The sequence below is a fragment of the Asparagus officinalis genome, chromosome 1 (assembly GCF_001876935.1).
Source record: "Asparagus officinalis chromosome 1, Aspof.V1, whole genome shotgun sequence".
Classification (NCBI taxonomy): domain Eukaryota; kingdom Viridiplantae; phylum Streptophyta; class Magnoliopsida; order Asparagales; family Asparagaceae; genus Asparagus; species Asparagus officinalis.
This window is the reverse complement of record NC_033794.1, coordinates 560,315-575,494: the sequence shown is the minus strand read 5'-3', so window position 1 is coordinate 575,494 and position 15,180 is coordinate 560,315. Positions and strand designations below refer to the sequence as shown.

At 45.3% G+C, this 15,180-nt stretch overlaps 1 protein-coding gene and 1 long non-coding RNA gene across 2 annotated transcripts in view; one reads left to right on the top strand and one right to left on the bottom strand.

Annotated features, from left to right (window-relative positions):
- On the top strand, positions 11,843-12,290 carry LOC109829512. Its single transcript, XR_002244052.1, has 2 exons — positions 11,843-11,960; positions 12,048-12,290. It is a non-coding gene; the product is annotated as an uncharacterized LOC109829512 (long non-coding RNA).
- Positions 14,289-15,180, bottom strand: part of LOC109828902 (pollen receptor-like kinase 1) — a 2,358-nt gene continuing 1,466 nt past the window's right edge. Inside the window, exon 2 of the mRNA XM_020395893.1 lies at positions 14,289-15,180. This exon is cut by the window's right edge and continues 409 nt beyond it. Within this exon, the coding sequence (XP_020251482.1) occupies positions 14,603-15,180 (578 nt within the window). The 3' untranslated portion in view covers positions 14,289-14,602.

The following is a 15,180-nucleotide window of genomic DNA, read 5'->3' as shown; positions in this document are numbered from 1 at the left end:
TTCAATGTCAGAACATGATATGAAAAAGAAACAATGAAAAGCCAAAAGGCAGCACTACCTTTATTCAAAGGAAAACAATGTGACCTAAGATAAGTGTTGTTCTTACCAAAAGAATAATACAAAAACAGGCTCATCAATTCATCAGATTAAATGAAGCTAGCTGAGACTTAATGTCAGAAAGTTTTTCTTCATGGTCGGCCCGAACCAGCATCTCGGCCCGTTTCCGAAGCTCGTCCTCACTAGACAGCATGGCAGCTACCTCCTTCTTAGCTTCTTCCAGAGCACCAGCTTTGGCACGGTAATTCACCAGGGACGTAGCACTTTTGACATTGAGCTCAGTGACAATAGATTCTTCTCGTTTGAATTGAGCCTTCATCCTAGTCAACTCCACTTCAGCGGCAGCGATCTTCTCTCGCAAATTCTCCAGAGAAGTATTCGAAAGTGTCAGCTCAACTTGTTTTTGAGCGTGTAGCTGTTGCAGTTGTTCAACCTCAACCTCTTCCTCAGCTATATGACGTCGAGCGGCTTCATACTTAGTGAGTTCTTCGGCTCGAATATTCTCAAAAGTAGATGCAATCTGCGCTTGGATATCAGTGCGACCCAAAGCCTCCAAGAATCTGAGTTGTTCCTCTAGACGTGAGATAGCTTCAGAGCAGCGCTGAACAACGTCGACGTCACCTGCAAGCTTGAGGTTGTTCAAACTGTTTGTGAGCATGGGCTTGAAGGTATCAAAAGTATCTCGTCCGGCTAGCACAACCTCAATTATTTTCTTGGTAAGCCCTCTCAAGTAGTCAAGGGAAATCTTAACAAAATCTGGTACGTCTGCGGGGCTCGAAACAGCAATAGGCGACGGTACAGAAACTTCTGAATACGCGAAGATAAGTAAAAGACCAGCAAGCGATTTCGGTGTAGTAGCTTGAGAAGGGGTGCCAATATCCAGCTGAGAGGGACTCGACTGCAGATCCATCATTCCCCCCATGTTAGATGACATTTGAACGTCTACCACTTCTGTAGAGGCTAGAGAAATTGTCAGTAAAGTCGTCGGTGGAAGAGCCGTTGTGGAGGTCTCCAAACGAGGTGGCTCTGACACCTGAGCTGGTGGTGGTATAAGCTGTTGCGTCGAAGGAGGAGTGACAGTACTCGCTTCATGTATCATAGGATCTGTATGAGAAATCTATTTAAATACAGAGAAAAGATTAGTGGAGCTGAAACAAACGGCACTTACCAGCGAGAGGTAGGGGAATGTAGGCTGACGCTTTGTCGAAAAAGGATGATGGTGGGATATACCAGTCTTCTGGATCATCGCTGTCATCACCCAAGTTGTCATCATTTTCATCACCTCCACCTTGGTCTCCATCATCATTCATATCATCATCACCCCCACCTTGGTCACCCTCATCATTCATATCATCATCGCCGTCGCTATGATCCATGGGCTCACCTTCGCCTACGGAAGAAAATGCTGGTGCATCTTCGGTGATTGTAGGCTTTACTATGATCCCAGTGGTAGGGCTAAGCTGTGAATCGCCTACAATTGGCAATAACACAGAGGTGGAAGGAGACTTGTCTGTTGATGGGCCTTGCTGGGCAGTCACAATAGGTTCTGGGATAGAAGGTATATCTTCTACCACGTGAGAAGTAGTGGAGGCAGTATCATGAAGCGTGCCTTCGGGGACAAACCCCAGGTATATCTTCTACCACGTGAGAAGTAGTGGAGGCAGTATCATGAAGCGTGCCTTCGGGGACAAACCCCGCACCCCCTGCAAAAGATTCATCTCCATGCTCTTCTTCATGCAATGAACGAGCAGAAGGATCATGGCCTCCTAAAGCAGGACTAACTGTGGGGAGAGTAGGCTGAGGCGAGAGTTCCAGAGCAGTCGATTCTTGTTCTTCTTCTTTAGAACGCCATGCTTTCTGAGCGTCCGACATAAGTTTGGAAGCAGGGGGTTCAAGCTTAACTTCCGACGAGCTCTTTTGTCATACTTGGCTTCTTCGACCGCCCCCAGCGCCCTTTTGCCTGTGGCACTCTGACTCCGGGTCAGAACTCTTGAAGGTTTCACCTTGTGGGTATCCGGTATCCTGATCTCTTCCTGAGCTCGCTCTGGTGACTGTTGCCGTTCACCCTCCGTAATCGACTTTTCATATGACAAATATTCATTGGCACCCCGGGCACGGAACCGCTTAGCACTCTTCTTTGAAGCATACCATTTGCGGATGTCTCTTAAGCAGGAGGTATTCATGTGGTAAGCTGAAATCTGAGAAGCGGCCTGGTACCAGGTACAGAAGCTCAAAGATGTACGAACATTGGGCATCTTATGGGGCAGTCGGAATTTCGCTCCAGTACAACCAGCCACTGAGTAGTACCAAGCTCTTGCTCCTTCGTACACGTTACCTGTGTACGCAAGAGTAGGATTTGGGTTCCCAACATAGAGCTGATCATAGCCAAATTGCTGAGAAAAGCGATAAGGCTGATAAGGTTCAATAAAGCATTTCTTCCCTTGTCGGAAAATAAGGTAGCCCGGGCGAATGTTTATGAGCCACCAAAAGACACCCCTGCTAAGCATGGTGAAAGAATTCGGTCCCGGAGTGTCTTGATGAAGTTCTCCGTATGCGCCGCCCTCGAAAGGGGGAAACTTGCAAGCAATCTCATAATTATAATCCCGTCTCAATATTACAAGCAATCTCGTAATTATAATCCCGTCTCAATATTTCACGGAATCTAACTTGATACCAACCGGCCCATTCAGAGGTTTCTAATTGCTGAACAAGAGGAGTTGAGGTGCCACTTGATTCAGGAGTCGTCATTATCGGAGGGCAATGCAACACAAACCAAGACACCAAGTAAATGTATGGCATCGGCACTCGAGGGGTTGGGGTCTGAATGATAGTCTTCCCTTCGGAATCCACTTTCTTGACATCAATAAATTCAGAAGATAGTTCTCTCAAGCCACTCTGTAAGCAGCACACCATGGCTGAAAGAAGGTTCAAAGGTCGTCCATGAGCCAGTAGAACAGCAGGGTATAAAACCTCTACTATAATAGCATCCACCGGTCTTGTGGGTACCACGCAACGCTTCAACCAAAGAGTCAGAAAACCAGCAAACAAAGCCATGTCCGAGATAGGGACTTCAGCCTGATAGTGGAAGCTTTCAAACGTGGTAAATGCCAGGAAGACATCCTCTTCTACCTCTCAAGTATAATGAGAGGTGGTGTCGTTGATGCGTTCCGTAATCTCCTCGAGGGTACTAGCCGCTAAGCGAGTTACCTCAGCTTCTTTGTCCCACAAATTGCGGAAAAGATACTCCGACCACTGTCCTTGTTTTACACCACTTGCTCTCTTCCCGGTAATTTGCGCACAAATCTAGAAATGGCACATCAATTCCCAGTAAGTGTCGTAGATTTCGGGAGCATCCTTTCTCAGGATCTCTAATTCCCTGCTTCCGGGAACAAACTCCTCATAAGGCAATTCTCCGAAGGACAATCCAGAAATTTCAAACATTTCGTGGAGAGCGAAGCCCAGTTCACCAACGGGGGTGAAAAAGGTGCCGGTGTGAGGGTTGTAGAACTCCAGCATAGCGAAGAGTCCGCTGTAATTCGGAGAAATACCATATCGAGTGGCTGTTATCGGAACTCTCAAATCCGAAATTCTCAAGGGTTCTTCTAGCTCCTCCAAGACGAAATTTATCATCCGGGCCCACCAATCCGCATCACTGGACTGAACCCAAGTAGGGGCCCTGAAATCCCGGGCAGGGAATTCTCCTTTGATAGAAATAAATGTTCTAATGAACACCTCTGCCAATTTAGCAGACTCTCCGACAGGATGCTCTTTTTGGAATAAACCTGGCTTCAAAGCCATAAAATTATTGAAACCGGCCGGATGCGTGCCCCGATGAGTGATATGCCCAGTGGCGACACCTCCTTGGTCCTGAACAAGATCCCAATTCATCGACCGCGGTATAGAAGCGCACTGATAATAGGAAAATGGCCACATTCGCCCTAAATTTGGAAGGAAAAGGCGACGATTATTGACAGTCCTCAGCCATTTGTAATTCCCTTCCGACACCCTTTTGGGGTCCATCTTAACAGAATCCCCGAAAAGGAAGGATGGTTTCTGTAAGATCTCACGTCCAGCAGTCTCAAATTTAGCATTCGTAACCAAGGATCTAAGAGTCTCGGGGAAGGCTTCAGTGATGAGCTTTGATCGTTCTTTGTGGGTATTTTGAAATACTGGATACTCGAAGGCAAAGCTGAAGACCGTATTTTTCTCCGCACCTCCCGCATGACCAAAGTAATGGTTGAAGGAAAGAGGCTCGTTGGAGTAGCATACTGCAAATAGAAAAACCAATCAAAAGAAGTCTAACTCAAGAATACAAAGTTCAGACCTGCGTTCGGGGTCTTGAAGGCAGGGCCTCAACCTGCATCCAAAATTCTAAACACAAGGTTCAGACCTGCGTTCGGGGTCTTGAACGCAGGGTCTCAACCTGCATCCAAAATTCTAAACACAAGGTTCAGACCTGCGTCCAAAAATTTTTAAACACAGGGTCTGAACCTGCGTTGAAATTTCAGGAACGATGGAGCTAGCCATACGTTTAATTGGTAAACACTGGGAATTATCTCTCGAGTTTAAAGATGGAATACGGATCGCCAATCAAGGGTCGAAAATGAGAGATCTGTCAAATCGACTTCCAATGGGTCAATCTTACCATTGGTTGAAGGAACTAGCGACGAAGGCGTGAGAACCTGATCATCCCCGGAGGCTCTAGCCAAAGGAACATCCGGAGCTTGGGCGGTCTTCGATTTGGAGGCCATTTTCTTCTTGGGTCCCATGGCAACCGTGAAGTGGAAGACGAAGATGGGCGGAATATTCAGGAACGGACCCTTTCTTCCGTTGAAGCGCTGGAGAAGATGAACAGTAGCCCTGTTTAGAAATCAAACAAGAAAGGGAAAAGTCGAATGACTTTTTGATTTGACCTCAGTGGTCCATTTATAAACAGCTGTAGCTGTCAAATCGAAACGAGATTTTAGGTAAAATCTCACCTGAAACGTGATTCTCGCGTTTTCAAATAAAGGGGGGGAGGGGTTTTAACTCCCAAACGCACCCTCATGATCAAACAGTCGAACGCATGATTTAGACGTGCGTTCTGATGACCGAACTCAGCCTACCACATAAATAACTCCTTCAAAGGGGTAAATATTCGAAGTAATAATCAGACGGCCGAGATCATTTTACCTCAGACGAGCTGATCAAGAAGATTCTTCCGAAGCTGTCTCCCTGACTAAGCTGGGGATGAAAGTCTGTTCATACAAGCTGAAGTCTAAGCCATTGTTGACGAATCAAACAAGAAGGAGGATGTCGACAAAATTTGCCTAAAACCCTGAGATGCTCTACTCAGTCTACGATGGAATACATTTAATCAGCAAAGTTTTGGGATCCAAAGTATTCCGAAAATTCGTCCCAGTCAACCGCGAACTTTCGAAAACTTTGGAGGGGGTTCTGTAGGCTGTCTAAAAATCACAATGGATAGCTGAGTCTCCATCGAACACTGATGATGGAAGTTACAATCTGACGACTTCCAGAAGACTACAATTTGAAGACTTTCACATAGATCGCTGAAGGTTATAATCTGACGACCTTCACGACAACTGATGAAAGCCCCAATTCAACAGCCTTCACAATCAACATCGGGAGTTACAATCTGACGACTCTCATATTCTCAAGGAGCCAAGACGAAGATTACAAGACAATGATCTTTGCAACGCTATGACAAAATTACTGGTCATTGGTGTCGTCCAAATCAACAGCTCGAACGCAGCTCCAACTACAACAATCAACAGCTCGAACGCAGCTCCAATCGCTGCCAAGCACAGCTCGAACGCAGCTCCATCGCTACCCAACGCAGCCTATCAATCGCTGCCCAACGCAGCTCCATCGCTGCCCAACGCAGCCTATCAATCGCTGCCCAACGCAGCTTATCAACCGCTGCCAACGCAGCTCCAATCGCTGCCAAGCACAGCAGCGTTATTGAGATGCCTCAATTGTCACAAATGGCCTGAATAAGACCTTCTTTACTGGTCTTTGGTGTCATCCATATATAAAGACAGAGAAATCTAAATACTGCAAACAATCAACAGCTCGAACGCAGCTCCATCGCTGCCCAACGCAGCTTATCAATCGCTGCCGACGCAACTCATCCATCATTGCCCAACGCAGCCCGTCAGTCGCTGCCAAACGCAGCTCAATCACCGCCAGAACGCAGGTTAAGGTTCTGACTCATTCAAACGTGATCTAACAACTTCGAAGCTGTTCTTCACCCACGATTTGAGGAGTGGCTTTAGTGGGTTGTTACACCCGACTAATGGGGTAACTAAACCCCCATTTAGGCGCGGATTATGGGGGCAGTTACACCCCTAATCCCCCTATAAATAGCAACAAACTCAACAGAGTTAAAGATCGGATTTTTGATAATCAGATCAAGGGCGGATTTTTGGTTGAGGGGATCTTTCAGGCGAGGTTGGATTTTGGAGAAGATCTTTCGATCAGATCTTCCAGAATCAGAAAAAAGGAGGATTGACTCCCTACACAGTCTGGGAAATCAACAGACAGAGGAACTCTAAACCGTCGATATTTGGCTTATTAACCGAATTATTTTCGGTTCAAACAACTCTATCATTAGAGTTTGTTACTTGTTCTGAATCACGAAACTCGTCAAGAGTTATCAACCAGACAAGACAGTTGTTCCAGTGAGTACAGATATTCGGATCGTCAACGAGAAGCAAACTCGGCGCAAGCATTCGAGGGAGGCATCTCATCGCTACCAAGAAGGACCCAGAATTAAACAAAGGAGAGAATCCTGATCATTCTCTTCTCTTTTGTAATCGGAAATCCAATTGTAATTGAGAGTTGAGAGAGTTATAAACATTCTTTTTCTAAACAAGTTAGAAAGAATAAAAATCAAATACAGTTCTTTCATTATTTTCTTAATTTGCAAATTTTCCACCAAACAATGAGTGTATCCCCTCTGTTACTCCTTGTATATACCGCCTGCTCCTGAGTGCATCTTGCAAATCCGATGCCCTTCATGCACTTGTCAAGGCGCGTGTTCCATGCCCGAGGTGCTTGGCGTAGACCGTAGAGTGCCTTTGAAAGCTTGTAGACCTTGTGCTCTTGATTCTTCACAACGAACCCTTCAGGTTGAGCCACATACACTTCTTCCTGGAGATCACCATTTAGGAATGCAGACTTCACATCCAGATGGTGCACCTCCCACCCATTCTGTGCTGATATGGCGAGGATTATTCTGATGGTATCAAGCCTCGCCACAGGTGCAAACACCTCATCGAAGTCCACGCCTTGCTGCTGGACGTACCCTTTTGCTACAAGTCTTGCTTTGTGCTTGAGAATGTTGCCTTCATTGTCCTTCTTCAGCTTGTACACCCATTTGAGACCAATGGGTTTGGAACCCCACGGTAACTCCGTGAGTATCCAAGTCTTGTTCTTCTCGATGGCCTCCAATTCCTTCTCCATAGCTGTTCGCCATTCTTGATCTGATGCAGCCTCAATGTAGCTCGCGGGTTCTTCAGTGATCAAGAACAACTCCTCTGCAGGGAGATCAATCACCTCCGTCTCTGCATAGATGTCCGCAAGGGATCGATAGCGTACAGGAGTCATCACTGCAGCTTCAGGAGGTCCGGACAGCTCCAGTGCAGCGAGATCTGCTGCTACAGCAGCTGTTCCTAGACCAGCAACTGTCTGTGGGCTGGTTCGGCATGCAGCTGGCTGGTATCCGGCAGCTTGCTGCCTTGTTCGGACTGTCTGCAGTCCTGTTTTGCCTCTGGTTATCTCTGATGTAGCAGGGACTGCTGCTTCGGGTGCTGTTCTTGGGCCAGCTGGCTGTCCGGTCCGGCCAGCAGCAGTCCGTCCAAACTGGACTGCCGGAGATGTGCCGACTGCTGGCTGCTTGTTTCGGCCAGCGGGTTGTCCAAGGGCTGGCTGAATGGTTCGGTCTGCCTGCTGTCCAATTTGGACTGCTGGAAATGCGACGGCTGTTGTGCCGGTTGCTGCAGTCTCCCCTTCCGCTGTGAACACCACCCAGTTGGGTGATCTTTCGACTCCATCGGCGCTCCATTCCCACTCTTTTCCTTCCTTGAACGCGACGTCTCTGCTGACATGAATTCTGCCGTGTTGAGGGTCGTAAAGGCGATGCGCTTTGCTTCCTTCTTCTACCCCAATATACACCATTGACGTGCTCCGGTCGTCGAGTTTCTTGTGTGAAGGACCTGCAATTTTCACATGCACCACACAACCGAAAACTCTCAAGTGTTCTAGGTGGGGTTTCTTACCAAACCAAGCTTCGTAGGGTGTGTGGTCATGCAATGCCTTGGTTGGTAGTCGGTTGAGTATGTACACCACGTGTCTAACCGCTTCGCCCCACATCGTTCCGGGCATATGCATGCTTTTACGTAAGCTTCTCGCCATGGCCATCACCGTGCGGTTTCGCCTCTCCACTACACCGTTTTGCTGCGGGGTGTACGGTGCAGTGAGATGACGCTTGATGTCGTAGTCTTCACAAAACTTGGTGAACTCCTTTGATAAAAACTCGCCACCACGATCCGTCCTTAATGTCTTCACCTTGTGGTCACATGCGTTCTCAACCTCTGTTTTGAACTTCTTGAAGGTTTCACAAGCTTGACTCTTGGCCTTCAACATGTATACCCACATCCATCGGCTGAAATCATCAACGATAAGAAGGAAGTAGTTATTCCCAGCAAGTGTAGATGGGGTGATAGGACCACATAGATCAGCATGTAGTAACTCCAGCGGCTTCTGAGCTCTGAAATTTGCTTGCGAAGGGAACGACAGTCTTGCTTGTTTGGCGACAAGGCATCCTTCGCATAGTTGATTCGGGTGCAAGATCTTCGGCAATCCGGAAGCCATCCTCTTATCAGTCATCATCTTGAGGGCGAAGAAATTGACATGCCCAAGGCGAGCATGCCATAACCAAGCTGGATCGTTAATGTTCGCCATCAAACACGCCGGCTTGCAAGTCTTTAACTCTATCCTGTACAATCGGTTAGTTGAACGTGTCACCCTCATCAAGAGAGCACCGTTCCTATCAAACACCCTCAGGAACTCGTCAGCAATAACAACCTTACTCCCATCTTCAGTCATTTGACCAAGGCTAATAATGTTAGATTTCAAACTTGGAATATAATATACCTCAGGTAGTAGCCTTTGATCGCCGTTGTTGCACTGAAAGAGGATAGAGCCTTTCCCCTTGATCTCTACCGCTGATCCATCACCAAACTTGACGGTTCCCTTGATGTTCTCGTCGATCTCCTTGAACTTGTCTCGGTGGCCGGTCATGTGATTGCTAGCTCCGTTGTCAAGGTACCAAGTGTTGTTGTCAACATGTGCCTCCCCCGCTGTAAGTAAATCCGGCATCACCTTCTCCTCATTAAGCAAAATGACACTTGACGATTCCTCTAACATAGCCATCATCAAGGTTGGCTCCTCGTCATATGCACGGGTGAGATGAGCCTCCTGTTCATGGTTGCGGCGTTGCTTGTGACACTCCGACTGAAAGTGCCCGTATACTCCGCAATTGAAGCATTTAATGTTGGACTTGTCTCGACCACCGCTTGTGCTACTCTCCCCCTCCTGGCGAGCTGCACCTCCATGGCCGAAACCACCTCCTGGACGTCCTCCTCTGCCGCCGAAGCCGCCTCGGCCTGCCTGGCCGCCGTGCTCCCCTCCGCGGCCTGCCTGGGTAGCGTGGTGCTGCTGCCCGCTGCCGTGGTGCTGCTGGCCGCCTCGGCCTCTTTGGCCACGGCCACGCCCGCGACCGGCTCCTCGACCGCGACCTCGTCCGCTACCATCATTGGTTGTAGGTGTTGAGAGGAAGCCTCCGCCGTTCTTCTTGCTCCTTGCTTGCCACTCCGCATGCGTCAACAATAGGTGATCGTCGACGTTGTTTCGAAAAACACGTGCCCTCTCCTCGTGGGCTTTGAGACGCCCGATCGCCTCCTCGAGTGTCATGTCGTCGATGTCCCCGAACTGTTCAATCGTGGAGACGATAGTAAGGAATCTCTCCGGTACCGCCCGAAGTAGCTTTCTGACGACGTAGTTCTCCTCCATCTCGCCGCCTAAAGCCCGGATCTTGTTGACGACTCCTGTCAACTTCGTCGAAAAATCGTCGACGTTGTCATTCTCCTTCATCCGGAGAAGTTCGAACTCGGACTTCAAGGTCTGCACCTTCGCGTTCCTCACACGATCCGCTCCTAGATGCATTGTTTTCAACGTCTCCCATGCCTCTTTTGCCGTTTGCTTCTCTGCAATCACCATCAAAGTCTCTTCAGGAATCCCCTGGTAGATGGCCGCCAACGCCATCTGATCCTTCCTGTGTTCCACGGACGCGCCTGCCGCGGGCTCAATGGCATCCCACACGTCTTGAGCCTTCATGTAGACTTTCATCTTGATTGCCCACGAAGCATAGTTATCCCTCGATAGCGTCGGGTATTGAAGAGTGAGCGAACCCACCTTGGTCGTCATCTTCTCCGAACTCGTCATCTCTTCAGATCTTGGTTGGTACTTAGGCATACACCGGCTCTGATACCACTTGTTGGCTTTTGAAATAGGATCGGCCTAAAGTATCAAACCTGCAGGAATTTCCAGCGGTCTCTGTTTTGTTGATGAACACAAAAATCTGTGAACAGAGAGATGGCCAGACTTTGAGAGGAACAAAACGGAGGAGCAGGAAACTTTTTTGATTCTTATTTTCGTTTTTTGTAAAACACAATGACAGTATAAAGAACCTTCTAGTTTTTGGGACAGGCCTACATGGAGTGTTGAAGATGACAATGATCCCTTGGTACTCATCTGTATAATTCCTTTGCGTGGCTAAGTTAGTGAAAATTGCTTGGTACAATAATGTCAGTAATGTTGAAGCATCAAGTAGTCCATACACAGAGTTGTATGATCAATAATGTAATTCATATAACTGCAGCTTTTTACACTGCATCTTAGCTTTGAATCTTCTCTTGATATTGTTTTTAATATTTTTGCAGGCTGGTAATCAAGGCCGTTTGCCTGTCTTGATCGTAAGCATGAAGGAAAGTGCTCCACGGAGACAGCCAACTATTGTATTTTTGCATAGTTCTTACAAGTGCAAGGAATGGTTACATCCATTACTTGAGGTGAAACAGACTTAGTAGTTCTATCCGCTTCTCGTATTTCTCATAGTAACATAGGAAAATATTTGCAGAAGGATTGTTTCTTGCTCAAGGAGTTTCTTTATACAGGCATATGCTTCAAGGGGATATATTACAGTGGCAATTGATTCTCGCTACCATGGAGAAAGAGCTAGCAACAGGACCACTTACCTAGATGTAAGCAAATGTTCCTTCTCTCTCACCCCTCAAAACAAGTCAGAAAGAATCCTAGTTCTCAGTTACACATGATATTCTCTTGAGTTGGATGCTTGTCGGAAGGAGGTTGAGATGCTTAAGCTGGAGATTGGTCATCTCAATAATAGAATCACAGAGGTAATGAACAAATGATGTTTCATCAAATCTCAATTCGTGTTAACCTTTGTTACAGAACTATATATATTAATGATTAGTATTGAGAATAAGGTAGCCATCAGATAAAGTTGTTATGCTTTGAAAAGTTGGTAAGTTATACATAATTGGTGACCACTTTAAATGCTGTTGTGGTCTAGAAAGTGCCAAAACTTCCTCATGCATGACTTTATATTACATACTGCTCTCGATGTGGAATTATTGATAATTGTTTGTTACAGTTCTCCTAATTAAAGAAAACAGATGGGACTGTTGTTTATATTTTGATTGTTGATTTTCTAATTACTTGTGCAGAGTGTTGAAGAGGCAGAATGTCGTAGGGCATATGATTCTGGTACTGAGGCATACACTTCATCTTTTGACCGCACGAAGCCAGCAGAGGAGGTACATACTGTTATATATACATATATCCTTATCTATAGTTCTTGTGTGTTGATCGAATCATCTCCAGCACTAACAACTTATATGCAGGCTGTTCTTAGAGAAGCACACGAAGTTGCGGTTCAAAATGCTCACTGAAGTCATTCACTGAAACTTTTGTGGCAAAGATGAAATCATATCCTTATCATTGATGCAGTTACATGTTTTTTTTTCTATTATTTATTTTCAATACCTTTTCTATTAGTTCCTAAACTTGTCTGGTACAGTCACTGGTAAAATTGTTGCCATGAAAAGTATAGCAGCATACAGAAGTGGCTTGGACATTAATACAAATGTCAGTAAGAAGGCTGACGAAGAAGGTTTGCTTGAAGATTTACATGGTACGTGCAAGAAAGGCTGTACGAGAGACCTGATTGGTGAATACATCGTATGATTATGTATTTATTGCTTTTTGAAGTATATGATGCTTATGTTGCAAATTTTATTTTCTACAGCTGGGAAGCATATGTAATGCACCAAAGTTAGTTTTTGTTGTTCTGTGTACTATGGTTAATTTCTTGTACGCCATGTTGGATTATCCAAAGACTAGTAATTTGTTTTTTTGTTACATTTGTGTTGACTATTCTTGTATGCTACAACTTGGTTATGTATTAGTTTGAACCTTTAAATGAAATATTTGCTTTTATGGTTGTCACAATTGGAAGTTATTTCTAGTTCAACCTTTAAAGGTTTATAGGCACAACTGAAATGCTATAAGAAGTAGAAACAATTGTTGAAATGCTATTAAAAGAAGAAAGACAACATTCGTTGAAACGCCATTGTAGTAACTCAAACGCTATCAAATGTAAGACAATAGCAGCGTTGAAATGTTATGAATGAAAACTAACTAATAGCGTTTTTCAACCGTTATGAAAGATATTTGTCATAGCAATATAGAAACACTATTGAATACTCTTTTATAGCTACATAAAAATGCTATGCATGGTTGGAAACTAACTAATAGCGTTTTTATGTAGCTATAAAAGATATTTGTCATAGTAATATAGAAACGCTATTGAATACTCTTTTATAGCTACATAAAAACGCTATGGTTGGAAACATTTTGATAGCGTTTGGGGAAACGCTATGTAAAGCCACAGACCTACTATAGCGGGTTCTGACACAGCGTTGATTAAAACGCTATGAAATAATACCATAGCGTTTTTCGGCCGCTATGGTAGATTTCAGGTGTTGTAGTGCTTGGTCGTCATCTTCTCCGAACTCGTCATCTCTTCGGATCTTGGTTGGTACTTAGGCATACACCGCTCTGATACCACTTGTTGGCTTTGTAATAGGATCGGCCCAAGTATCAAGCCTGTAAGCTTTTATACAAATCTGAAAACAGGGTTAGAAGAACCTGTAACCAAAGCTTCCTTCACTGATTTTGGAGAAACCGAACACCAAAACACACGGGACTTTACTGCAGGAATTTTTTAGTCTCTGTTTCGCTGACGAATAAAAAACACAGATGAAGACAGAGGAGCAGAAAACTTTCGGTGAAGGAGTTCCCAGTTTTTTTTCTTCTATTCATGAAGAATATTTACACATATATATAGATAAGATTACAACTTGAATTCTTATCCAATAACTAGAAAAACTATCTACTAACTAGTATTCTACCATAATTAGAACTCTATCTAATAACTTGGATTCAAACTACCAATCCGGACTGATTAACAAACTCACAGAAAAAACATAATCAGCTTCTTCCGCCTCTTCTCCTCTGCGGCGTCTTCCTTCACCGTCACCATCTCTCCCGTTTCGATCAGCAGCATCTCCAAGGGCGACATAGCTGGACGTAAACTGCTTGCTTAATTTAAGTGAAATTAGAACAGTGCGCATATTACGTAGTTCCTGATCGGGAAAATTTACAAAATAGACCGTTTTTATAAAGTAATTAGCAAAATAGACCGTTTTTAAAAGTAATTAGCAAAATAGACCGTTTTTTGGCAAAAGAGGTCGATTTTAAAAAAGGGTTCAGAAAACATACGGGACTACTAGTCCCGTATGTTTAATCTCACTCAGAAAATATACGGGACTACTAGTCCCGTATATTTTCTGTTTGTTAACAAAACATACGGGACTAGTAGTCCCGTATGTTTTCTGAACCCTTTTTCAAAATCGACCTCTTTTGCCAAAAAACGGTCTATTTTGCTAATTACTTTAAAAAACGGTCTATTTCGCTAATTACTTTATAAAAACGGTCTATTTTGTAAATTTTTCCTTCCTGATCCTGTGACATGACGTAAGTAAGTAAACAAAAGTAGGGTTCGGAAGCAGTGCAAAAGACTGACATACTTTGGATGAAATTCTTTACAAATTCTACTTCTTTACCGATCCTACAGTACGGTAGTTACAATAAATAGGAAGGGGGAGAAAACCTAAAATCCCCCGTCTTCATTAATTCTGACAGGAAAAGGAGCTAGCTTGTACATATATGCACACGCTCATCTTTGCTGCTGCATGCTTTGAGGTGTTGTTTTGTTTCTAAACTCATCAACACAGAAACCCAGACTCTAAAACAATTCGTAACAATTCCTTTTTTTCTTTTTTTGGGGGGTTATAGACAGTAGTCATTTGTTCTCGATCCCTAGCTCGTCTAAATCTCAACTTGAGGTGGAGTTTAATTGCACCTCGCTCATAAAAGAAGAAGCACCATCCTCCTCAACCCCCTTTAATTCCTCAATCTTGTCCAGTGCATCCTTGATGTCCCACCTCTTGTCGAGGTTGGGCTCACAGCAACCTAGTCCTATCTGCAACAACTTAGACATCTGCCCCTCTCCGTTCTTGCCCCTTTTCATCTCGCCATCAAACGCCTCTTCTTTGACGACTGAATCCACCCACCCAGCCAAATCGGTGCCCCCCTTGCCCTTCTGCAGGTAGGTAGCCGGAAACTGGCCCGTCAACACCTCTAGTATCAAAATCCCAAGGCTCCACACGTCGCTCTTCCTCGACGGTTTGCCCGTTTCAGTCACCTCCGGGGACTTGTAGGCCACCAGGATTTGTGAAGCGTGGGTCTGGTTGACCAAGGGAACGAGGGCGTAGTCCATTAGGGAGGGCTCGTAGTTGTCGTCGATGAGGACGTTGGAGGACTTGAGGTGACCGTGAGGCAGGGTCAGCATAGGCAACGCTTCGTACAGGTAGGCCAGCCCCCTAGCTACTCCTTTTACTATCTTCAAACGGG